Here is a 26,465-nt window from a genome sequence, read left to right as displayed (position 1 = left end):
GGGGGTAAAAAAAAATAAAAGAAAATCCCAGCCCAAACAGCTCTCATTTATTTCATGCTTTGGGACGTGGCTTGCCTCTGATGACAGTGTAATTTAAAGAAATATATGGAGGGTTGAAAAATCATTTGCTCAAATTTGTCCAGATGTTTCTTATACGTGATTGGAATTTGATTGCCCTTTTCCGCAGGGTCAGAAGATATTAATGTCCCAGAACTTTAATTGCTCGCAGACCCTGCTTTGCTCTTTGAAGATGTAAAACGTTGGATTCATTACTGTTTGTTCTCCAAATTCAAAGTTTCCTCTCTTGCACTTTCTTAATGGATAATACACATAGAAGTAGACCTTTATCTTTCCTCACCCTCTGAAACCTTTAACCCACTGGGAATTTCAGAGAATTTCAGAGGATGAGAGCTGAATGTCTTTTTTAAGGTTTTTTTTTTTTTTTTTTTGTTTTTTTTTTTTTTTTTTTTTTAATTCTGGTCTTTTTTATCTCCACTCCCTGGGTAGGCACCTGTCTTAAAAAACAGATTCCTTTGGTTATCCTTAAAGAAGCTATTCCTGTGGGAACCCACCAGCCTCCAGGGTTTCTTCATTGCCCAGGCACCTGTTGACTTGAAGGTCTTATGGACCAGAGTAATTAAAAATAAAATATATGTGTGTGAATTCATTAGAAAAATCAATTTAGATTTTTCAAAGGTGCAGACAAACAACTGAGAGCCAGATGTCAACTCTGATGTGGTAATTGGGGTGTCATGCCTCCAGAATAAAATGGGAAGTGCTTGCTTGGTTTCTCATGACATGAACAAGCCAACACGGAGTCCCCAAATCCTGATTTTTCTCAGTAAAGTGGGCCTGTCTGAGCAGTCTCAGAGGCTCTGTTTTAGCCCTCCCCTGCACCAGGCCCCTGTGGCACCCTGTGGCTCTCAGTGCATGGCTGTGCTTTCCTTCAGGAAGAGTATTTCTGGGAGCTGCCTTGAGCCAGGGTCAGGCCTCCTGGGGGATGGGTGGGTGCTTGGCAGATCCAGGGCACATCTCCCTTTCACCCTGGTTGTTTCTGAAGCCACCAGGCAGAGCTGTGTTTTCACAGTGCTTCAGAAGCATTCCTGTGGCTGCTGGAGAGATTTTAATCTCCAGAACTGGTGTTATCCCCTGAAGAGCATCATTCTGAGCAGGGAGCTGCTGGCTCGCCCTGGCTTGCTTCTGGGGGCAAAAAGGATGGTGGCAAAAAGGTCCCATCCCGTGTCTTGGGATCAATTTTGGCCTGAACCTGCCCCTTAGTTGTCACAGAGAATTGTTGGATGAGCCTAACAGCAGCTCCTCTCTCCCTTTCTCCCTCTCTTTGCCTTTCTCTCTTCCCTGCAGGCAACTTTGCAAAGAATTTACAGATCTCTTGGCCCAGGACAGAACGCCCATTGGGAACAGCCGGCCCACCCCTATTTTGGAACCAGGCATTCAGAGCTGCTTGACTCACTTCAGCCTCATCACCCACGGCTTTGGGGCCCCCGCTATCTGTGCTGCCCTCACGGCCCTCCAAAACTACCTGACTGAAGCTCTCAAAGGCATGGACAAGATGTTCTTGAACAACAACACTGCTAACAGGCACACATCTGGCGAAGGACCAGGTAGTAAAACTGGAGACAAGGAAGAGAAACACAGAAAATGAGAGAGAGAGAGAGAAAGAGAGAGAGAGAGAGGAAAAAATTAGAATGAAAGAAAGGAAAAGAAAAAAAAGTTAAATAAATAAAAGGAGAAGAGAGAGAGATAATCTTTTAAAACAAAACCGTCTTAATTTTAGCTTTAAAAATACTGGATTGGGCTTTGGAAGAATTCTATTAGGTAGGACAAAATAATAATAATAATAATAAAAAAAATAATAAAAGAAAGATAATAATTTAAGATCAGAGGAGCACAATGGCGCAAGACCAGTGGTTCAGAGTCTCTTGCCAGGAACATGTGAAGACAACCACCAGGATTTTTTTCCCCACTTCTGTTCTTTCACATTTTTTAAATAATGATTGGGGGGGAGGTGAATATAATAATAATTAATAATAATAATAATAAAAGAAAGAAATGAATAACTTATTGGAAGAAATCGGAGAAACATTTTTGGTGTCAGTGCTTTGATTTCTTGAGCTGCATGGTCTGTCTTGCTATTTTTTTTTTTAAATTTATTCTTTTTGTTTTGAACAACGTCCTGTCTCCACCTAGACTAAAACAATCTTCCAGAGTGTTCCTTTCTGAGCAACCCCATGGCCTCATTCCCCTCAGCTCTTCCCACCTCATCTCACCACCCTGGTTCTGTCTAGACTAGGAAAGGAGGGGAGCTCCCAGACCCCTCACCAAGCCATCAACACCAGCTGCATTCACAGCAGCGTGAACTTAACTTTAGGTGCCACCAGAAAGGACGTTCGAGGTCGCCGTGGCTCAGTTGAATCTGCCAGCTCTGTTTTTTAAGAACTATTTTGTGTTTTTTCCTGGTCTAGACAGACTCTCTGTTTAGATTGGCAGCGTTTACAGGTGTGTCTGGGTGCGTGTGTGCCTCTGTGTGTGCATCTGTGTATGTGCACACCCGACTCCCTAGGGGGGTGCGGGTATCCCGTGTATGTTTGTGGATATATATGTATATATGTGGATATATACATATATATATATATATAGAGATAGATATAAAATATGTGTGCATAGCCACGCATATAAATGCATGCAAACATACTTTGTAATTTAGTAATTTTGTCTTTGATGGTAAAATGCCTTGTCAATAATGGGTTGCAAAATTTTGGAAGTAAGATCTGGTACAATGTCAGCGCTATCTGATTTTTTAATTTTCTGAGATCTCCTCTTTTTCTCTAAGGAGTTTTATATTCCAAACTATGCTAATGTTTCAGTCCTTAATTTCCTTGACTAGTGTGAGTGAGAGAGCTCTTCCCCCATTTTTAAAGAACTGTTAACAACAACAAAAAATGAGTGATATGAGTATGTAATTCTTTCTCAGGAGTATGCACTGTTTTATTTTCTTCTGTTTCCTAAAGCTTTGCCCGCTTGGCTTATGAGCTTCTTCAAAGAGGACTAGAGATCCCTACACAATATATCAGGTACAGAGAAAAAAAATCCACAATTCTGATATTCTGATACTTTTTATTTTTTTCTTTTTTTGCTTTTTCAAATCAAAGCCAGTTGTTACTGAATTCTGTAGGTGCACTTCTTTAAAGAAGCTCAAAGGGAATAATTTGAACAAGATAAAAATATAAGTTGAAATCAAGGTGTACTGTTGCAAAGAGAATAAGAGCTGTGTTGAATGTTATGGCACTTGCTTGGCACTAGGGTTTTGTACCCAGGGAGGAAAGAGTTGCCATGTGAGCTGGTTCCTCGTGATGGGAGTGGGGAGGGTTTGCCAGGGAATATCCTGATTTCTGAGCTCAGTCTGAGGAAATCTATTTCTCTTAGAAAGCTTTTATTTTTATTTTTTTTTTAAACTGTCTTGTGACTCTTGCTTTGGAACAAGTCGGTGTGGTGAGGGGGGCAAAATCTTCTTAACTCCAATGTTTTTCTTGGTGGTTTGGTGTCTGACAGGATGTCTTATGCATATGATTTGGGCTGGTGGGGGTGAAGGAGAAGTCTTATCTCTTTCCTCTCTCTTTTTTTTCCTTTTTCGACATACATTTCTCTGTCTTCTCCGGTAAAAATAACGCTGAAGTGTAAGGATATGAATTTCTGTTTGGATTCTGCCATGTCGGGTGATTGCATGTGTTTCTCAGTGGGGTAGGGCTCGTGCACTAGCACATCTTTTTACTTATGTCAGAACTGGGTGTGGGTAAATCTCCTGGAGTATCTGGCAAAATTCCAGTGGGGTCAGGCCTCCCCCTAGGATCCCTGTGCAAGCTGCAGGACTCAGTCCCACCATCACAAGCAGGCACACCTGAACTCAAAACCAGAGAGAGAGAGAGAGAGAGAGAGAGAGAGAGAGAGAAACCTTAGCCTTCCTTTCATTTTGAGATACCTTCCAAAGTGGATAGTGAGGGAGAAATAATTCTGCAATACTCTCAACATCCCTTAATGAAATGTTCTCAAAGCAAAAGAGCAAACGATCCTCTTGTCCCCTTTAATGCCCTTGGCTGTCTGAGACATGGTTACAGCTGAGGGCCTGCTCTGTTTTTCAAATCTTCATGCAGCCAGGTCTCAGCTCTTGCTCTCTGCTTGTGATTTGGGCACATGTGGCAATAGAAATCCAGGGATCATCCAGCCCCAAGGAGCATTGGCCTCTCCCGAGCTGCTCCTTGCTCGTATACCTTTGGTTCTTCTGGGGCGCTGGGGGATCTCCTGTGAGAAAATGGGGGACCTGAGGCAGGAAGCCTTCTCCATGGGTTGTTTGGATGAGTTGGAGGCAGTCTTAGACCCTGGCATGTCCCTGCCAGTGGGTTTGGTTTTGGCAGGGGTTGTCACATCCCTGTGGATGTCACCAGAGGAGGTGTGGTGGTCAAACCATGGAACCCCCACCAGCAGGCTGGGGACCCTCAGACTGAAAAAGAACATCCCCAGTCCTCCAAATCTTACCCCTTGCCAACCACCCCAAAGTTCATCAGGCTTCTGGGAGGGACAATCCAGGCTCCAGTGTAGGGCTTGGCCCAGCAGTGATGCAAGGGAAAGGGAAAGAGAGGATGTGGGGAGGAACAAATGGCCCCACCTGGAAGCACAGTTCCCTTCTCTGCCTGATGGGAATATCCTGTTTATTGGAGCAGAGCACCAAGTGTTGGATGTTGCCTTGCCTTCCCCCTGCACATAGGATTTGTGAGGAGCCTGTGGGTTCAGCTCTTCAGCATTGCCCAGCCCAGTGAGGCTTCTGGGTGTGGGGAGACCCCAAATCAGCTCTCAGTCTTCCACATCCCCAGCTGCATATGCAGGGCCATGGGAACCTGTCCCCTGCCACTCCAGAGCTTGCAGCTGAAGGCTTTGGGGCCATGTTGGGAATGGCCTTTCCTTGTCTTTGGGGAAATGTAGGGGATTCTCCTTTTAACTGCAGAGGACAGTATCCCACCACCACTGTGGGATAAAGGGGAGAAGGAACTCTTGGAACTTCTTCTTGGGGAAAGACTTACATGTCTTACATGTCATGAAGGCCTGATCCTGCTGCTGCTGAAATCTTCCCTAGACACAGGTTTGGTCACTTGAACCACAACCTAAACCTTGAGCAGGTTGAGGGAAGAGTTTCAGTCTGTCCCTTGTGCCTTCTACCCGGAGGAGACAAACTGCAAATGCCAGACTGTGCAGTGCTCAGGCAAAATAAAGCCAAATTCCCACTGATTGCAGTGGGATGTCCTCCCCATATTTGCTCCCCAAAGTGTGGAGACAAAATTCATGAGGTTTATGATTTAATGCAATCAGGCAGGAAACAGGAGAGGAGAACATCTCTCTGTCCTTCCCCCCATCCTAGTGCTGGCCCCAGAGGGAATTATCCCTTGCTTGGTGGCTCCTATCAGTGCTGAGTACAGAAGTTCCCCCCAAACTAAACTCAGCCTCCCTCTGGAGGGTATTTTCCTGCTCCCCTCCACTTTCCAAACCTGACTACTTCTGTTGGCGAGGCACCTCAGACGTTTATCTGATAATTGAGTTATTAAAAGATTTGGTTTCCTTGGGATCATAAATCAATAAACAGGAGGATTAACACGGCAGCTTTGCTTTGTAACTCAAGGGAAAAGTTTGAGGAGAGACCATGAAAAGTTTGTTTTCAAACCAAACAGGTGGGTTGCTGTAAATTTTATTTCATTCTTAGTCTCATTTTTTTTTTTTTAATAACAATTCTTTATTTGTCATTGGAAAAATCGTTACTTTTGTATGCTCCCTGACTTTTTGTTTTCCTGGTTGTTATTCACACAAGATGTGATGGAAACAAGAAGCCAATTTTATGGGAATCCTTTTACAACCCGATGGTTTCTTTAAAATCGGGTTGTGTCTTGTCCCACCTAATAGAAATTCTCTGTGAGAAGCTGTTTAAAGTCCCTTTGCATCCCAGACCAATCTCTCCCCAAATCCCCAAATTTGCATTTGGGGCTGGGAGGGGGCGGGGGAAGGATGGTTTTAAGACCTTTAGCTGTGCCCAAAGGGCTTATTCCCTTCTCCTGCTCCTCTCTTTCTGACCGGTTTATCACACAGACCTGTCCGGCTCTGTTTTAATACATTTCTTGGAGAATTTGGTGCTTGTTTCAGCTGCCGTAAGCATTTACCAGATCGACCCAGACAACCTTCCCCTCCCCTCCGGCTTCCCTGTGTGAGAGAGACCGTAGGCTTTTTACAAATAGTATATTTTCTTATACAAAGGGAAAAGAAAAATAGAAGAAAACATCCCCAAACACACTGGCAAACGCCTGAACATTTCGAGAGAGACGAAACACTGTGTGCCAGCAAGAAATAAAGGAAAAAAAAAAAAAAAAAAAAAAAAAGACCCAAACAAATGCAAAGCTATGAAAAAGCTAATGAGAAACTGGAAAGATGAAAGAAAAAATAATAAAAAAAATTAAAATTCTCCTTTTATGCCCCAAATGATCCCTTTCACCTCCTCTTCTTGAAAAATCTGACCATGCAGTGAGAAATATCAGTTTATCGACTCTTCCTGAGAAGAAATGCGGAGAGGCATTCAGTATTGAGTTTGTATATATTTATTTATGCTTAATTTAACGGGAATGTGTAAATATGGCGAGCAAGTAGTTTTTGGGTTATTTATCTGTGACTCTATACCTCTGTGAATGGGTGGGGGAATTTAAAAAATGAAAAGTATAAAAAAAACCAAACAAAAAAGAAAGAAAAAATAAAACCAACAAAAAAAAAAATCCCGCTTGACTAGATAGTATCCTATCTGAATCTTTTCTGTTCTTTATAGACAAGCTGTTATGGTAATGGGTAGAAATTGGTTTCTTGTCCAGTGATGACCTGATTTACATAAATAATAAGAATAAGAATAAAAAAAAAAGAGATTGTTGTGTTTTGTTGTATTTTCCTCTTCAGTTTTTTTGAATGTTGGTGCTGCTTCGATTCTGCAGACGGATTTACTTATAACGCCAAGAAGTCTTTATTTTCCCAATCTAGGCTTTGGGGAAATTCAGGACATGTCTCTACATTAAAAAAAAAAAAAAGGAAAAGACAAAAAAAAAAAAAAAAAAAGACAATAAATATTGCTTCTCAGAAATGTTGGTATTTTATTTCTGTCTGACTCAAAAGTGTCCATATTTTTTCCCACTCTTACCTCTTCATTCTAAGCAGACTTATAATAAACCTCATGTCATGTTAACGTGAGCTTTTGTTTCATTTTGCTTTAACCAGCTGAATTCGGAATAAATCTTTTTCTTTCTAAAGTATAAGCCATTAAAGGAAAATTTTATGTAAGCCTGCAACTCAGCAAACTTTTTTTTCCCTCCCACCGCTATGTAATTGTAAATGTACATTTCGCTTATGCATACCTGGATATCTGTAAATAGATGTATATTTATGTATAGAGAGATCGGGAGTGATGTTTGTATTCACAATGCAGATTTATTTTCTACCTTTGGGTGCACATTTGCGGCACCAGCAATTAGCAAAAGGAAATATTCAAACAAAAACTTCTTTCTCCCCCTTCCTTTCCCCTCCGTTCCCAAATCGGATTTATTTAGGTTTGTAACTGCCGCAGAGCTGAGGGGAGATCCAGATCCCCAGGGCGAACCCGGAGCCACTCCGGAGTGACTCTGGGTTTACCCTGCGGTTGGGAAACGGAGGACGGGGAGCAGATTAGGGCCTCAGGTTTTTTTTTTTTTAATTAATTGTTTTTTTACTGGTATTATAGAAAACACCTTTTTTTTTTTTTTTTTTTTTTTTTTTTTTTTTTTTTTTCCCTGGAAAGGACTGTCAATTTAACCCTCCGCACAGTCACCCTGAAAACAAACACACACGTGTGCTCGAACGGAGCCCTGAGGGTAGAAAACCGGTTTAAAGCCTCGCTTTTACTGCGGTGAACTATTTCAGTTAAATACCCGATCTGAAGGCTCGTCTGGGTTGGGGTTTATCTGCTGGTTTTTAGAGAGAGCAGTCGGTGGTTGGAGAGGGCAGACGGAGAGGTGTAGGAGCCCTGACAGGCGGTGGATCGGTTTTTGCAACTTAATATTTTTGTCGAAGGGGATGGGGGAATAGCAAAAATTAAATCCATCCCCACCTCCATCTCCCAAACTACCTCCCTTCTCCCTCTCCTTCCAGCTTGGACTACAGGAGCCGGCTCAGCTGATCGCCCATGGTGTCCAAAATAAATCATCATCTTCATCATAATAAAAAAACCCAAAACCAAACAACATTGCAAACGACGACCCCAAAGTGTGTTCTATGGGAAAGCTTTCGAGGCTCGGCTGCCTCGGCTTCAGCCAGGCTTGGACTCAGCCGTGACCTACTTTCTCTCCGTGGTGTGATGGCAAAAACGCCCGGAGCAAGTTCGTGGGGCCCGGGATGGAGGAGGCGGGAGGGTGGGTGGATGGGAGGACGGGGACAGCAACGCCCGGGGTCCGAGCACGGGGGAGACGAGGTGGGGGAGAAAGAGCAAAGGGAATCCCTCCGCTTTCCCTTTCCTAATTTTTATCTGGACTTTGCAGGGCGTGAAGCGGGGACCCCCAAACCTCTCCTCCCCAGTCCCTCTGAGCAAGGTGCGGGCAGGTGGGGTGGGGCGGGGGGGAAGGTGTGGATGCCGATGAGCTGGGAATGCCAGCGGCACTGGAGCTGATTCCCTAAAGTCAGGCTGCATGCCACGCTTTTTTAGTTTGGTTTGTTTGCTTTTGTTTTAATCGCACCGATAGTATTATTTTTAGTAGAGCACATGTTTTGCATGAAACCTTCCAAAACAGCCCTCGCCGTTCCCAGCGGAGTCTGGGGGGAGGTTGTTTGGAGGGAGTGGGGGGATCAGGAAGTTTCTCTGTTGTTCAGGAACTGTGCAACACTTATGTAAAAAGGGTTTTAAAAAAAACAACCAAACAAGCAAAACAACCAAAAAACCCCAAAACCAAAACCCCAAACCAAAACAAAAACAAATGCACCGGGAAAAGCTCTCCTGTAGCTCAGCAGAAGCACCCGCTTGTGGAAACCGAGGGCTCCCTTTGAAACGGGACCCGACGAAACGAGGAAGGGCTCACCCCAAGTTTCCCAGGCTCCCGGCGACTGTGTCAAGGTTGCAAATTCAAATCACATCTATGTGTCTGTTTATAATAAAGTGCAGTTCGCTGCTTCGGGAGGCAGTGGTGTGTCCTGCCTCCTCCCGGGCCGTGCAGCCAGCTTGGGCACTGGAACACTGGGCTCTGAAAACGTGGTGTCAAGAAAGCAGGAATATTCTTGCTGATCTCTTCTTCACTACATTTTCCCGGAGATCTTCAGCAAGACAAGATCAAATTGATGTTTCTTTTTCTCTCTTTCTCTCTTTCTTTCTCTGTCTTTCTGTCTTTCTGTCTTTCTTTCTCTCTTTCTCCCTTTCTCTCTCTCTTTCTCTCTCTTCCTAGCTATCCACCAATGTCTTGGCCTTCCTCCTGGCATCTTCCCCAGCTAAGGATAAACCCAGGAGTAGCCGCAGTAACCCCAGCAAGCCAAGCCGTACCCCAGCTCAGCACCACCTCCTCTCCCTTCTGCGCTGGGCTCTCATCTGCTTTCCCAGCCATGACCAGCAGGGATCTTCCCTTCCTCCACCTCTCCTGCCTTGCCCCGTTCCCTTCTTTTAAGCTTCAGGTAGTTCTAGTTTCCATTACAAAACTTCAGCGTGATTGATATAGTCATAAACATCAGTTTTTTTCTTTCATCCCTTTGGGGTGAGCTCCTTTCTTTCCTTACTTTGGCTTTTTTTCCCTGCCTCTTCCCTCCCTACCTGCATGGTATGGCCCACATTTATACAAGACCTCATAAATAACATCTGGTGTCCCTATGATGGAACTAGTCAAATGTCTTAAATAATCCCCAGGACCAATATATCCACCGAATTCCTTCGTTTTCTCTGTCTGTCTCGTAAACAGGCACCCACACATATTTCCCCCCTGTCGCTGGAAGTATATCTGTGTCTGTGCGCAGCTGTACCAGGACTTTGTGTTACATTTCGTGTCACAACTTCACGTAGCTCCAGAGCCGGTTCCACTACTGGCTTTTAGGAGTTAAGGGAAAAACAAAAATGCGCCTTGTCTTTGCCTTCGGAATTTAACCCTTGCAGGAGAGTCCAGCCGGTGCAAGGGGCCGGTCCTTCCCGGAGCTCTCCCCTCAGGGCTGGGCTCTGCTTTCCGCACATCCCGGTGTCCCAGCGGAGGAAGGGCTGCCTCGATTACCCTTCCAGTAAAATCCCTCCTCTGCCTACGAACGCTTCCTGGGGCAGAGAGGGATAAATCTCTGGGGGTTTACGAGTTAAGAGTTGTCTCTACACCCTCTACTTTATATGAAGAAGAAAAAAAAAACAGAATCTCACGCAACTACGAAATGACCACAGTTACTTGGATCCTCCTCCAAACAACATTAAAAAAAAAAAAAAAAAAAAAAAAAAAAAAAAAAAAAAAAGAGTGTGTGTGTGTGTGTGTTTGCGCATGCATTTCCCACCCGAATTTTAAGAATCTTTTTACCCCGTCCGGCCCCGAATGGGGCAAACGTATTAAAAATTCCTCAACCAAAATAACCCCCAAACCACCCAAATCTAACATTTGCAAGGTGTTTTTTAATACAAAGGCAAACACCGGACCTCCACGGTTCCCCAGCGTGGGGAAGTGCTCTGGGGGTTATTATTAGTCCTGTTAAGTACACAGCGAAATCTCATGCATCTCCTGACAGCGTGAGAGGAGGATGCTTTCCTCAGGTCCAGAGGAATACTTCCTTTAAAACAAAAACCTCTGGCTCCTTCCAGGTGATAAATCAGTACACGTTGAGATTTACTAGGAGCATTCTCTACAATTGCAATTATATCCATAGTTTTACTCGTTTATAAAACCAATGTGAAGGAAATGCTTGTGGACATTTAATTTCCTTGTAAAAATCCGTAAAAGTACCAGGGAAGATTTTTTGCCTCATGAAATCAGCACTGACAATAGTTTATCTTCGTGCACAAAGCATCACCTGGCAGTCTTTTTGCTCTTGTGAAACTCCCAGCAACTTAACCGAAAGCTGCAGATTTCTCAAAAAGCTGTGACCAACGAGATGGGTGAAATTAGACCCGGACACCCCTAAACTGCGCTTTATTCCAATGCAGAGTGGAACCTGTTTTGGCTGAGAAAAAGGGAGCCTGATTTCAGCTCTGTATAGAAAATCATAGTAAAATAACTGGTAATGATGGGAAGAGGGGTGGGGGGTGGTAGTGGAAGAACTGCAAACGGGGCTAGAAAACATTTTTTTGGGTAAATGATTTTTACGGAAATAGTCTGGAGTAAAAAATGCTTTTTAAATTTGCGAGTAGGAAGGAACGCAGCAAAATACTTGAAAACGAAAAGTTCTGGATTTTGATATTAAGATGAGAGGGTGAATGTGAGAGGTGGTTCCGCTCGAGAAATGAAGTCAACGCTGGCTCTAACTTGCCCCAGAGCCACCTGCTCATCCCGGCACTCACACAACGTCCATGAATAGAGACTGAGACACTGAAGGAGGCTGTGGTTAAACCCCTCCAATCCTGATTTCCCGGGATTTTGCCATCGTAGCCGGAGCCTGGAGGCTTTTCCTTGCGCCCGGCAGCTGCGGGGGAGGACGGGGGCGATGGCCGAGGCAGAGCAGGGACCTCCCTCTCCTTACGCTTCACAGGTTTCTCTAAACTTTAACTTAGGAGTGACATGAGACGAGCGAAAGTAGCTGAGCCCCGACCTGAAAACTCGCATTTTGGAAAGAGATGGGGTTTCTACTCTCTTCTTTTAGTTGAGTATGTATATGTAGTTTTTCCTCACCCTCCTTGCTCTGGCTTAGAAGTTTGGGCTTGTTTGGAAAGTTTGGAAAGAATAACCATGGAAAAAAAAAGCCCAAACCAAAAAAGAAAAAACAAAACAAAACAAAAAAACCCAACACAAAAAACAAACAAACAAACAAACAAACAAACAAACAAAAAAAAAAAAAACCAAGGCAAGTTGGTTACAGAGAGTTTCCCGTCTGGATAAAAGGTGATAATTGTAGTGGTTTTCTCGCTGATGTGGAGCAATACCAGCACGCCAAATAAACACCCTGGGCTGGGATACGAGTCAAGGAGGGTTTTCCCCTTCTCCAGCGGTAAAAATCGTGCCTGTGTGTTTGTGTCCTTACATGTGCTTGTGTTACTGACCTGCGGGAAATATTTCACAGCTACTTATTTCTCCCGATGCAGAAAATGAAAGGTACGGGGTTATTAAAATGAAGGGTTCAGGGTTGTTTCCTCCTTTCTGCACTTGCTTTTTCCGTCTCTCTGCTTCTGTGCCCCATCCCGTGCAGGCAGAGCCTTTCACAGGTTCTTTTATTTGCCCCAAACACCTAACACACGGCTCCGGGAGGCTCTTTCTGTAGTCTGGGCTCCAAGCCCTGCCAAGAGGGATGGCCCCACTCTGAAACACGCTCGGACAGGACTGATGGAAAGCGAGAATTAACAGTGATGGGGAAGAGGGGAAATTTGTGTTAACCCCAGCGATATCGGTAATCCTGACTAGGAAATAATAATAATAATAATAATAATAATAATGGTCATGATGACATCACTACAAATATAATAATAAAAAAGCCAGGATAAGAGGGAGGAAGACCTAAGAGGGAGGTCATCCTTCTCCCAGGCTCACCACCACCTCCTTCAACCCTGCAACCCTCTTCCTTTTCTAGAGGGGGTCTGCACAACCCCAAAGTGGCCCCTTCTCCCCTCCATGCAGGGTGATAAGGAGATTGCTCTGCCCGCTCTGCTTCCCCGATTTCCCCCCTTCCCCTCGCCCCCTTCCCAACATCCTGTCAAGCAATAGGCTGTAAAATAGTTATCCAGCCCAGCACACAGGCAAGTGCCGTTTGAGAGTAATTTCTGCCCCGAGCACTTGGCCAGGGGCAAAGCAAGCGTGCTCTCTAACTGATCAACCTGGATATTTCATTATTCATTAATTTACTGTTTAACCAAATCCCACTCATTATCAGAGGCAACGCTTGGCAGAGCCCAGCGAACAGTAGCAGTTGGTGTCAGGCGTGGAGAATTGGCCCATTTGATCCTGGGCTGTTTTATTATTCAACACCACTGACTGAGAAAAAGGCCCATGAATAATAAAGAGCCAAAGCGTGTTTGAACTGAGAAGCATGACACAGCCTTACAAAACAGCAGTTAGGAAATTAAAGGCGAGGTGGCCCAGGCTTTGCATTTTTTATTCTCACTGTGGGCACAGGCATTGGGAATCCACATTTTTGTTGCTCCTGTGTTTATTGTTGTCACTGTTACTATTTTCCCACAAGCTGTTTGAAAGGTGTGAACCCAAAATGTGGATTGGGATCTTTTTTGTTGCAAAGTTGCTCTCCCTGCTCTATCCTGATAATAGTTTTTATTTTAATTATGGCATATGTTGTCCTGCATGATTTTTCTCCCTTCCTTTACTCCATAGGAAATGAGCCCACTACAAACATCAGACATGGATCATTTTGGGTGTAAATCCACAAAAACCCTCTCAAGAGAAAGTTAACTGAGCACTGGGATGCCAGTGGTGCCACAGAAACTCTGCTGAGGTCCCGATAGACCCTCAGGGCTGGGTCTAGTCTTTGAGGATCAAGCCTCCAGAAAAATTCTACTCTGAAGGCATTTTTCATATTTTGATGAAAAATCAAAATAGGCAGTGAAGGATCATTAGCTGAAAAGCAGAATGCACCTCCTAGAGAGTGACAATTAATTTTTTTTTTTTAATGTTCCCAGCAAATGATTGAGTTGTAATCCTTACTGTCACCATAAAGCTTTTCGCTCTTTGGAACTCAGATCTTTGCCCCTTGGCCTTAACCTTGCCTTAAGTATGGCAGAACCTCACAGGTTTTATCTCAGTTACATCAGGATTACATTTTCCAAAATGCTTCCATTTCTGTAGGATGTGTGAGAGTGGTGACTATGGAGTGCTGGCACTTAGCATGGCTTTAAAATAATGGTGGTTAAAAGATGGGGTCCTGAAAAAGAATGAAGAGCAAGCAGCCAACAGCAGCTTGGAAAAATGTTGATTAAAATACTTCTGACTTATAAAAGTCATACAAGAACATTGCAGCAAGACAACTTATCTGAAGCCACAATAATCACAGGAGTCAACCTGGAGTATTCACAGCAGCCAAACCTGAATCTCACCCTCTTCAAACACAAGAGCTTTGCAAGGCATTTGGTCAAAATATTTTTACTACCTTGTCATTATGATCTTTGTTGATTATGACAATGCTGTGGTGAAATACCTTCTAATTTTTCTATGTTGCATTACAATTTCTTTTATATCTTTAAAGTTATAAGGTTGTGGCAAAAATCTGGCTTTTAATCCTTCCATGAGGACATGACAGGATGCATTTAACCCTCCATATTTTTACAACCTCCTTCTATTGGCTTTGCCAAGGATTATGTCAGGAGCAGTCATAGTATTTCAGTTCCTGCATGGAATGCTGGGCAGAGGACACAGTGATGGGTATGGGATGGGGGTGCCATCCCTGTGACACTGACCCAGGTGTGTCCCCCCTCTGTGGTTTGCATCTGGATGATGAAAAGAGATTGCTCCCTCTTTTTGTGTCCCTCGCTACCTTCTCTCTCCTATGCTCTCCTGCCCCTCTGAGACACAGAGAATTGGGATTTCTGATGGGTGGTAGATGTGCAGAGAATGATAATCATAATGCCAAGTGCAGGTTATCTGCACATGTTAGTTCTGGTCAGGATCAACAAAGACCTCCTAAATGATTTAGAGTTACTTGATGCGGATCAATTGTTTATTTAATAAAAAAGTGGCCAATTCTACCCCACACCACATGTCTTGTTTTATTTGTGGCCTGGCTTCCTGCAAAGGCATTTTTGAACAGGCCATGTGTATCCTATTGTGGTGGCAGGCACTTATCCATAGACTCTGTCTCGTCCTGCAGGATTTTTTAGGTTTGGATGGTTTTGGTTATGTTATTTTTCTTTTCTTGTTCTTCTTTTTCCTTTCTCCCACCACCTGCCACTACTTCTAGGAGTGAATTTTGTTGGGATCTTGTCCTGATTAATAAAAACTCCAGTCCAAGTCTGTCAGAAATATACAATTGGAAATTTGGCTTCTTAGTCAGAGTTTTTCCTTATTTTCCTAAATCAAAACCTACTTTAGAAATTACCTCAGATTCTCAGAGCGTCCTCTTAAGTCTGGTTCAGATTGACTGTGGGTTTTAAATACTGAAAAAAATAGTGTGATGTCTGTGCATGTGGGTGAACATGGGTTGGTACAGATAAGCTTTCTCTCTTTATGCCTCTGAAGTGTCTGAGCACAACATTTTCTTCTATGTGCTTTTCTTGCTGATCTTTTATTAATATTCATGGCTGTGGTTGGTGTTCCTGGAATTGAATGCACCTGGTGAAACCAGTCCCATTGCCTCACAGATTTCTTGTTAACATTTGTGTGGGCTTCACACACCCCTGAGGTGGGTCTTGTCTTCTTGAAGACATGATATGCTTAAGAGTGAGGTCATAGAGGCAAGGAATCATGGAATGGTTTGGGTTGGAAGTGGTCTTGAAGTTTATGTTGTTCCAACTCCCCTGCCATGGGCAGGGAATGTTCCACCAGACCATGTTACTGGGAGTCCCACCCATGCTCCTTGGACACCTCTGGGTCACTGTGGTCACCTCTGTGTGTCCTCCACCTCTGTGTGGTCACCACAGTGACCACACCTCTGTGGTCACTGAAAAACCCTTTTGCTGAATTTGGGAGAAGAAGGATTTCACCTGCTCATCACCAACTGCTCAGGAAGGCCACACAGCCGTGCAGAAGGGATTATTTGTATGGACCACCTCAGGTGCCTGTAGGCTGCTTGGTGGGTTCTTGTCCGTGTGCCAGGGAACATCAAGAGTTTGCTTTTGTAACATTCCCATGGATGCAACAGGGGATTGAGGAGGTGACTATATTCCTCCATAAGAAACTCCATCACTCTCCCCAGATGAAAGGTACAGCCTGAATTTACAGTGCTGGCACTGCCTTTTGTTTCAAGTACACAGCATTTTGTATAATGGTGCCTTGGTTTAAAGTCCCGCCAGAAACTAAAATAAAAACCACCATTTCATATATTCTTCAGGAGTATAAAAGAAGGATTCAAGGTGATTTTCTGAGAGAGCAACAGTCCACAGAACAGCAAGTCTTTCTGTTCCTCAGTAGGAAATGGGTGCTCTTTGTGCTACTGAAAGGAAAACTAAAACAAAAACCAACCCCCCCCAAAAAAAAACCCAAAAAAACCCAAAAAAACAAAAACAAAAAAACCCCACCAAACAAAAAAAAAAAAAAACCAAAAAAAACCAAACAAACAAACAAAAAAAAAAAACCAAAAAAACCCAAACCAAACCAAAACAAAAAACCCACTCCACTGTCAGAATGAAAGAAGAAACCTGGTGTTTCCATGTGTGCATGATGTGACGAGCAGACGTGCATCCCAGGGAGGGCTGGGTTGAGCATAAGTGGATGTGAATGCCAGTGGAGGATTGTAGGTGCAGAGCTGCAGGTTTAATCACATCTGATGATAATTGACCGTGGGGGGAGGTGGGCAGCACTGGTGGTGTAACTGGATGGCGAGTGTGAGGGTGTGATTGTAATTAAGTGTGGGTGTAACACTCTGGACATAACTGAATGTGAGTGCCAGGAGTTGGGCACGTAACCCAATGTGAAAGTGTCTGAGTGAGTACATGTTAGTGCAGGCAGGAGGGCATGATTGAAGCTGAAGGTCAGTGTGTGAGTGTGTGTGTGTGATGGGGCTGGTGTGTGAGCAGAGGACTCTCAGTGCTAGGAACAAGGGCTACAAAACTAGTGGATGCAATTAATGAACCCAGTCGTGAACTGTGCTGGGCTAGCCTACAAAACATTGACTTCTTGTCAAATAAAATACTGCATGTATTTTTTTCCCTGCTGTTCATTCTCCCAGTGCATAGGTTTTTTTTAATGTACAGTTTAATCTGTGAGTTTACTGCAGGAAAATTTGCACAAACAAGGAATTTCCAATGACTGTTAGAGGATATTTGTGTCAGAGGTACCTGAAGATACTTTTTTTCATGTGCAACATGTGTTTCTGAGAGCTGCATTAATCCAATCAAGGCAAAGAGCTAACACATCATAAACTATATGTAAAATCAAAACTAATTATCACAGCTTGATTTTCATGTATCAAACACGTACAATCAACAGCTCGTAGACCTGAGACTGAGATGCCTCCAAGAAATTATTTGGAATGTTAATTCAGATAATGACTAAACTGCAACCTTGAAGACCATGTGTGAATCAAAAAAAAAGGTGCATTAATTCAATCCTTCTTTTCCCCTCCAAACTAGTTGTGCAGCTCCAGTTGTTTGTGTGCCAGAATGATTTAAAGTGATGTTACCAGCAACACACTCTTTGGCTTTTACCAATGTATGAAAGTTTCCTATTATTTTCACCTTCCTTTTAACAGCTTCTCATTGAGACAGGCACACACTTCTCTTCTCATGCCTTAGGGCTTCTTGACACTTCAGAATTTACCAGAATAGCTATTCCAGAATTCTGGAATAAAATGGGCTACATGGGGGCTTTAATTAAGCAACTACTGGGGAACCATTATCCAGAAATAGTAAATTTCCAGGAGTAGAAAACCTTTAGAGAAACAATGTGGCTGAGTGAGAGACATGGCATGGGAATGAGGAAAAAATGCTGTATTTTCTCAGCTCCACTTGAGCAGCTGCTTTAACCCTCATTTTTAATTCCCCATCATAAATGGGGATAGAGAGCCATATTCTAAGGCTAAGTCCTTCAGCTAAACATTGAAGTTAATCTCACTAGATTTTACTTGACTATAAGGAGACACCTGTAAATATTGCGAAGGTTGCCTCTACATGGATAGAAAGATCTTCCAGTGGATGCCTTATGTCGCCCTGACCTGAGTACAATGATTGCCTGGAAGAGCATAATTTCTACATCTTTGTTTCTCAGTGGACTTTACAGACATCCAGAGGAAGATATTATGAACTGCCTTTTCTGCTTAGTGATGCTCTCAATGAACCAAGAGGCTGTATCTGATAAGTTGCTAAATTAGGCAGAGATAAGTGGCAAAAAGATGATTTTTGCTACTTAATTTATGCTGAGAAGAATTTTGAGGTCTTTAGACAAAAAAATTGCACTTCCCTAGTAGTCTTGTCACTACTGCAGAATTTTCTCCTTCCTTGTGCGGTGCTTTTTTGTACAAGGGGATTTAACTTGTTTGACCTAGGAGGATTCAGCTTTTGAGGACTAATAGGTAAGACATGAGCTCAAGTTTCACAGCATCTTCAGAGTCACACTTTGTTCTGACTCTATTGCAGGTGCTTGGTGTTGCTCTGCTGCCACAGGAGGAGCACACAATGTCTACCAGCAGCAGAGAGTCTTTGGATGTGGTCTCCACATTTAACACTTGCCACTGTTTGTAATACAAAGACAGGTCTAGGGGGGCACAGGAGCTTTCCAAAGGGAAATCAGACTCCTCTCTGTTTCCTCGCTCCTTGTTTCACTGTCACTTAATTGCAGCATGAGGGAGTGAGATTCTTTCTTCCTAAAGTAGCCTGGTGCTTTAAGGAGCTTTACTGGGAGACAGAGGCCTGAAATCTTTCAAGTGGAGCAGGACTCTAACCCTGAATGTCATTTTTTTTCTGGGAAAAAACAACTCTTTGTTCAGGTACACTTTGAATAGAAGTGGTTATGGACTGGAAGTGACACCATCTCTCATCTTTTAGGAGACATAATGGTTTTAACCCATTGCCCTTGTCCTGTCATTATCTGTCCATGTGAAAAGTCTCTCTCCCTCTCTTATAAGCCCTGTTCAAGTACTGGAAGGCTGCAATGAAGTAATTCTGAAGCTTTCCTTTCTCCAGGCTGAACAACCCCAGCTCTCCCAGTCTGTCTCCATAGCCCTTTGATAGTTCTCTGATTTGTGATTAATGTTCTTCTGTGTTGTAGAGGCAAGCCTTTGGACTATGTTCCCAGACTTCTCTGAGGTATGAGAGGCTGAGGACATGGATTCAGGTCTGAGCTGTGGGTGTTGGGTCACTGAGCGTGGTGTCTGCTTCAACACCCACCCGTCACTGCCACAGCCTTTGGTGACATCAGTGGCCCAAGACTGGGGCCTTCAAGTGTAAATTTTAAGGAATGAATCAGTGCACTCTCCCATAAAGGTTCCTTTTGGAAATGTCTTGATTAAAAATAACACACTTAGGAGAGGTGTTTCAGCTCCAGCCTGACCTCATTAACAGAATCACTCTTGATGTTCTCCTTGGCAAGCCTGTCTTTAGGTCCGCTTCAAACTTGTTTATGAGGTTGTTTGAGGTTTGTGCAGCACACAAGATCTCCAGTTGGAAAAGTGTCACTGCATGAGGCTGTAATCCTTGCTGTGGTCAATGTGTTGAGAGTTTTATATTTCCTGACCGCAGGATCTTTCCATAAAGTGGAGGCAGGGAGGGAGATTATTGTGATTAGCCAGCTGGTTTATTAAAACTTCTGGAAGCCATGGTGAAGCTTTAATGAGATTATTGCGTCCATAAACTGCAAAGTTTCTTCTGCTCTTTCTTATTATGGGGAAAAGAGAGGAACTGGCCAGGTCTTTCTCAAGCCATGTGAAAGGTTATTAGAGAATGTAACTCTGGGTGTGAATGGTGGAAGCAAGAGAGGGAGAGACTTTCCTGATACATTCACCAGCTGAAAATTTGTGAGGTGTTTTTTCCTTTCCCCATGGTCTCTGGGGATGTAAAGTGCAGCAGGATCTTCTGGCAGCCCCACCAGAAACGGGAACAGGAATCCCTCCTTCCCTCAAATCTCCTTTGTTAACCTGCAGGGTGAAACATGAACAACATTTCCATGGCCATGATCCATGATTTGAAACCATGTATTGCATTTATAGACCTTGTTTTGGCAGGGTCCTGAAGAACCTACACAACAGTCTGAGTGTGACTTCAGCCTGGTCTGGTTGTGTCCCTAGCCAGAGGCACACCAGGCTCCCTTTTCACCTTGTGAGATCCATGGAGCAGCAGTTTTCACATGATAACAACAACGTTTAGCATTTGTGTAGAGCAACACCTTTTTGGCTTGCTTTTAAACGTCAACTCACTCATTGCTCTGCTAGGTAGCAGAATGTCATGATGCAGTGCACAAGGAAGAGTTGAAGTGTGACCTGGATTTGAGGAAAACCAGTAAGGTCAGCTGTAAGGATTACTTGGCCTTTCTGTCTTGATTCTTCTTTCTTTCTACTAACTTAAAATTAAATGTGAAAAAATTACATGCTGTTCTAGTAATTTCTGAATCTTCTCACTTTGTTAATTATGTTATTCTAGATCTTAATTTTTCCCAGTTTTCATTGTTCTACCCTCTTTTTTTTTAACTGCTCCATTTTTTATTTGCTTTCATATTCTATTTTTTTTTTTTTAAAGCAGGGTGGCATTTAGCCAATTGTCATTTTGCTTGAAGATGTGGAAGGAACATCAGAAAAGCTTCACAAGAAAGAAGAAAAATATGCCAGGTTTTGTCCATTCTGGTGAGCCTTCCTGGACTTCAGAAAAAGAAGGAAAAAAAAAAAGAGTTCCAACAGTGGGAAACTCAAATATTTGTAACATAAGGAGTTATAAGTCCATCCTCCACAGCAGACAGCTTGGAGCTATCAGACCCCACTTCCTTGGCATCCGGCCCAAATGGCACAATCGAGTCATATCAGTATCCATATGGGGCAGATTATTCTTCATTTGGGTGACTTTGATGCAAAAATAGACAATATCACACCTTCTGGTGTCAGGCTGCAGCACACAATGCTTCCATATCCACCTCTTTACAATCACACCAGTAAATGTATTTTTTTGGAATGAAACAGGAGGGGAAATGGTGAGACCCTTCAGTAGATACCCTCTGTATATCCCAAGGTGCTACAGCTCCTAGGAGCCGTGCTAATAATTTTAAAACCCTGATTAAAAATTTCTAAAAGAAACTAGTGTGTGGTCTGTTTTATAATGAGTGTAATAAAAATTACTGGACCAAATTTATCCTTAATAAATGCAGGGCCAGAGGAGAATCCTATTTTTTAGTTGTTACTGTAGCAAATATTTACTTTTTTTTTTTTTTTTTAGGCATCGGCTCAGTGATTTCTGTTTATTTGTAACATAAATGAAGGGGAAAGGATGTAATTAAATGAATAAGCCATATAAATACAGGCATTATAAAGACACAGGGTTGGCTATTAAAGTACTCAGGGAAGTAGTTATGAAGTCTAATTCAGCTTTTAATTCAATCAGGAGCAAAATTATAAGTGATTCAGTAGAAAAAAGGCCTGGCCTTAATTTTTTCAATGCTGTCCACTGTAAAGTAATTGATTCACATTTTTGGCCTTCTGATGCAACATAAAATATTCCTTAAATTTTCATAGCAAAGCAGCCTGTCATGCCATTTGAGATAGGCTAAAACCAATGTAACACAGGACCTCCTTCAAGGATGTGATTTTATTAGCCTTGTGTAAATAACTTTCCTTGTAGTACCTATATGGGGGGAAAAAAAGCAAAATTTGGAATCATCAAAGTCAAATTCTCATGTTAACCACACAGGGCCAATTTATTAGCAGGCAGAAACACCATCAGTGTAGACAGGGCTGGAAACACCCACAGGTGGACTTCCTGCAGTTGAGGAAAGCTGATGGGCAGGAGCACTTTATCCTCCCTGCTTAGACATATTTGTACTGGACATGACCTTTAGCATCTTTACCCCTTTCAGGAATAAACCTACTTAGTTCTACACTGTGCAGTATCCAAGAAACTGCAGACTTTCCCTATCTCTTATCCAACTACATCCAGGGATCCAGCTTATTTCAAGGGGACTGAGACATAAAGTGATAGACTGCCAGCAGTGGTGACATGGCACTTCTACATCAGGAATCTCATACAGACACAGTTAATAATTTGGATTGTTTGTTTCAGCTGGGCTTGAGCTGACACGGAAGTGTAAATTTGCTTATCCTTTTTCATAAAATCTCTGTGCAAAGCAGGGATCTACGTACTTGCATGTATGTGATTTAGGAAAGTCACTTCAAGAAGTTAGCCATGGCATCATAGGACAGTTTGGTTTGGAAGAGACCTTAAATCTCATCTCAGTCCACTCCACTGCCATCGGCAGGGACACCTTCGACTATCCCAGGTTGCTCCAAGCCCCATCCAGCCTGGCCTTGGACACTTCCAGGCACCCAGGGGCAGCCACAGCTTCTCTAGGCACCCTGTGCCAGGGCCTCACCACCCTCACAGGGAAGAATTTCTCCCTATATTTTATCTAACCCTGCCCTCTGTCAGTGGGAATTCATCCCCCCTTGTCCTGTCACTCCAGCCCTTGTCCAAAGTCCCTCTCCAGCTCTCTTGGAGCTCCTTTAGGCACTGGAAGGTGCTCTAAGTTCTCCCCAGAGACCTTATAAGCTATCTACAAGAGGTTTTCAGTGGAGCTGTTTGCATGGCAGAGAATAGGAAACATCCCGTGCTTGTGGCAATTTTGCTTGTAACCTACTGTAGACACAGCCAAGCTTTGAGACTCATTCCTGAGCCTGGGAAGTGGTGAGGGGACCTTTTAGACTGTATGACATAATCCCTTACACTTTTGTTTGGCCAAAAGGCCATTAATCACAAAGAACCCTGAGACTGTTGTTATACTCAGGGACAGGGTCTGATGTTAAGGCGAGGAAAAACATACCCAAATTTTCACTTGCAAAAAATGCTGCAGAGGTTAGAATCATAGAATATCTTGAGTTGAAAGGGACTAACAAGGAATATCAAGTCCAGCTCCTAAGGTTTGTTTATTTAGAGAGTTACCACAAGATATTTCTGATTCAAAATGAGAAATAGATCATGAAGATGGAAAAGTTCTGCCTCCATCCCCTCTTCACCATGGCCACCAGTACTCACCTGTGCAACACTTGAGCAGTCTGTGTCCTACAAACAGAAGTAGCATGTGGCAGAGCAGCAAATGAGTGGTTGGAAACCTTCAAGAATAAGACATGAGGCAGGAATAACCTTGAACCATCAAGTCCAATCTGCTGGTGCAGGAGTGAGGAGTCTGAGGGGTTTTCAAAGGAAGTTTCCCAGCAGGAGTTGCAGATACCCAGAGTTCCATCTTCACCTCACTGCGTTCTGGGCCCACACGACACTGGGGGTTCTTGTTATCGCAGATTCTGAGGGTCAGGTGATGTTAAAGAAAAGGCTTCCCCCGCCCCCCCCCACCCCCGCAATTTTTAGGCTTCCAGGGGATTGCCCATAACATTTCATTGTTTTATTAAGTCACCATGGCAGCAGTGGTTGTCTCACAACAGAAAATTTCTCCATAAGGAAAAGGTGTTTGGATGAATGCGTCCAGGGTGTGTGTACCCTCCAGGCAAAGGAATCATTGGTCACTCTGTGGCACTGCCTGGTTTTGTCCAGGACTGTAGATCTGCATATAATACATGTTAAAGCCTAAAAGCTCCATCCCTTCCTCCATCTCTAACAGCACAGAATTACTCCACAAGTTTCTATTTTTGCTAATTGGCTGCAGCTCTGTAATTATGAGATAACCGCTCCAAATGAAATATTTGGGATTGGGTTTGAAATATTGTCTCTTCCTGCCTGCCTGGGGGATTTATGCAAATGCAAAAAAAAAAAAAACCAACAAAAACCCTCTACCCTAAGTCAAAAGATTCTGCGGTCTTATCCACCTCTTCCAGGACTTTATGAGCAGGAAGGAAGGTTAGGGCAGTTTTTCATTTCCTATGTGAATGTCAGAACTTGGAACAATAATGGGGCCTGGAATTGCTCTTAATAAAAAGTATGTTGGGATTATCAGTAGAATGGAAGGGAAATGCACCAGGTGAGATAGGAGATACAAAAATAATTTTCCTGTTACAAAGTAGTTTTCTTCCTTTAAATGGCATGAAGGGCCAATCTGTTTAGTATCCAAGTAAGCTATTTGGTAATTTATTTTCCTGTAAAAAAAAAAAAAAAAAAAAACCTCCATCTGATATTATTAGGATATGAACAAATTGTGTATGTATTTTCTTTTTGTTTTTTTTTTTTCTTTTGTCTTTTTTTTTGTTTTCTATTTGTCTTCGTATGGATTTTGCTGTTGTTTTGTTTTGTTTGTTTTTCTTTCTGTCTTTAAATGATGATAAAAGCTGATTATTTTAACTGTGCATCTGACAATCATTGTCCATATATCAGAAGCATAAGCTACAGATTTGAACATTTATAAGACTCAACAGACAAGAAGTTAATTTTAAGTGTAAACTTTAAAAGCTTCAGCTGACTTTAGTTTGGAAGAAGAGATGAGAGGGGTTCAAAATTTTAAATGACTTAAGTATCCCAGAACAAGCCAACTACAGCACCTGGGGGAAGGTGGTTCAAAAATAACTCACAAGTATATAAAATTAATAATAATTTTGTGAGGCTTTTATTTCCAGCAGCTTGCCCTGGTCTGAGCAACCTGTACAAGTGGAAGGTGTCGCTGCCCATGGCAGGGGATTTGGAACTGGAGGATCTTTAATGACCATTCCAACTAAAACCATTCCATGATTCCATGAATAGTTAATACAAAAAGTATTCCATGCCTGGAATTCAGTGCAGAAATTTGGAGAAATTTGTTAGATTTTCCTGTTCATATGTAATCAAATGCCATAAAATGCATGCATGTTGCATTACACATGAAATACAGTTAATTCATCTATATAGTGTGTATATGCATATATATGCACATATATGTGTGTTTAAACAGGGGAAGAGGAGAATGACAGTGAATCATTTTTGGAGAAAAAGAGATGCACTTGAAATCAAAACTTGCTTCTGGGAAGCATAAATATGAAAAACCAGTATTTGTTACTGCAACAACACCCATGATGAGATTTTTAAAAGAATCCTGAATATGTGGGGGGAAGATGAGTCTCATGGAATGTCATATGTCTAGATGGCAGCTTCCAAATCCAAGCTGGTTGTCTAAGCTGTTGATCCTCTCAGTAGTCAATGGAAGCAGACAGGATCCTCCAGAGAGCAGCTCATCTCACTTATAGTGGGATGGATTAGGCCATTTCTGGAGGTTTGTATCTCTCTCCACTGTCTGCAAGAGGAACTGATGAAACAGTGTAGATGAATGTCTGACTTTCTGATGGTTAAAGCTGGGTGAGATAAATTCATTCTTCCTGTGGTCAACACCTCCAATCTGAATAAATTTCTGCAGCGTTTGAGATTCATTACTTTAGATTGCTAATCTAAATATTAAGAAGCCAAAGGCTTTGACCTGTTCAGACTTTGGTACACCTGAAGTTTTTAAGCATTATTTATGTTGCTACAGTGTCCTCCATCATCTGTCCTTTTGCTGCCACTATTAGGCAAAATCTTGGAGCAGGAGGCCAATTCCCACTGCTTGGATAATACCTAAATCCTATTGCCTGTATTTTGGCACTACCAGATGAAGCCAAGCAAGCAAATACATAAAGTGTCACTCTGAGATAAAGGGAAGTGGTTTTCAGTTAGAGGTAAAGGAATTTCAGTGTTGTTTTCAGCATACAGGTGCCTATGGCTCTCCAAGTATTAAATATCCTGCTATGGGAAGTAGCCAACACTGTCAGTGGAGAAGAGAGAGGGTGCCAGCTCCCACTTATATTTAGTTCTGATCAGAAACCCCAAAACTTGAAGTTGAGAGGATAAATGTAGGTGGTTTTGTCCCACCCCGACCCTGCACTCGCAGCTGTAGCCAAGTTTATGAAGCTTCTCCCACCTGCCCACCTCTCATTTATCTCTAAACTGTACCTGGGGCTGTGTGTCCCTGCTGAGTCAGCTGTTGTGCCTGATCCATGGTGTCAGGTGTCCAAGCCAGGCTTGCACAGGCTGTTCCTAACTGCCAGAGTTAGTTCAGCTAAAACATCGTGGTCCTGAAGAGCACATGCTTTGCCTTGCCCAGAAGGCATCTTCCATATCAAAATCTATTCTAGAGCAGGAGATTTGGGGCAAAGGAGGAAAATGAAGGAAACAGGGACTTATCCTTCATTCCTAACATGAGGCATATGCTGTTCTGCAGGGAGGAATGCAAATTTTATGGGACCAGGGGAAAAGGAGGCAAAATTACTTTGCAGCTGGCTTGTGTGCTGGGATGGAAGACTCCTCCTGTCATCATGTATGCACTGTTAACTGAAAAGTCACAGAGTAAAACATGCACATAGTCCCTGGAGAGCTCTTTGTCAGTCCTGATTGTACCAGTTGACTCATCAGGGAGCTAAAATATCATCATCTGGGTTACTCCATCAAGTGAGTACCTGCTGCTTTCTGTGGTGCCTCTTTTGGGTGTTCACAATAAATGAACTGGATT

General features: G+C 42.9%; 1 protein-coding gene and 1 long non-coding RNA gene across 5 annotated transcripts in view; both read left to right on the top strand.

The window, feature by feature from the left end:
• Window positions 1-8,303, top strand: part of TFAP2B (transcription factor AP-2 beta) — a 33,599-nt gene extending 25,296 nt beyond the window's left edge. For 2 of the 3 annotated variants that reach the window (XM_054004805.1, XM_054004803.1), the window contains 2 exons: window positions 1,363-1,622; window positions 8,218-8,303. In XM_054004805.1, the coding sequence (XP_053860780.1) occupies window positions 1,363-1,622; window positions 8,218-8,267 (310 nt within the window). In that variant the 3' untranslated portion in view covers window positions 8,268-8,303. Of the gene's footprint in view, window positions 1-1,362; window positions 1,623-3,029; window positions 3,093-8,217 lie in introns of all 3 variants that reach the window. The other variant, XM_054004804.1, reaches the window with a different exon arrangement.
• Window positions 8,304-16,009: 7,706 nt separating this feature from the next.
• LOC128822929 (uncharacterized) lies at window positions 16,010-21,066 on the top strand. 2 transcript variants are annotated; one of them, XR_008441622.1, is made up of 3 exons: window positions 16,010-16,081; window positions 20,242-20,313; window positions 20,549-21,066. It is a non-coding gene; the product is annotated as an uncharacterized LOC128822929 (long non-coding RNA). The 2 variants fall into 2 exon arrangements; XR_008441623.1 differs by having other exon boundaries at window positions 20,546-21,066.
• The last annotated feature ends 5,399 nt before the right edge of the window (window positions 21,067-26,465 follow it).

This window comes from Vidua macroura, unplaced genomic scaffold (genome assembly GCF_024509145.1).
Source record: "Vidua macroura isolate BioBank_ID:100142 unplaced genomic scaffold, ASM2450914v1 whyUn_scaffold_123, whole genome shotgun sequence".
Taxonomy (NCBI): Eukaryota; Metazoa; Chordata; class Aves; order Passeriformes; family Viduidae; genus Vidua; species Vidua macroura.
Note: the sequence above shows the minus strand (reverse complement) of the source record. Positions and strands in the feature narration are given on the sequence as shown.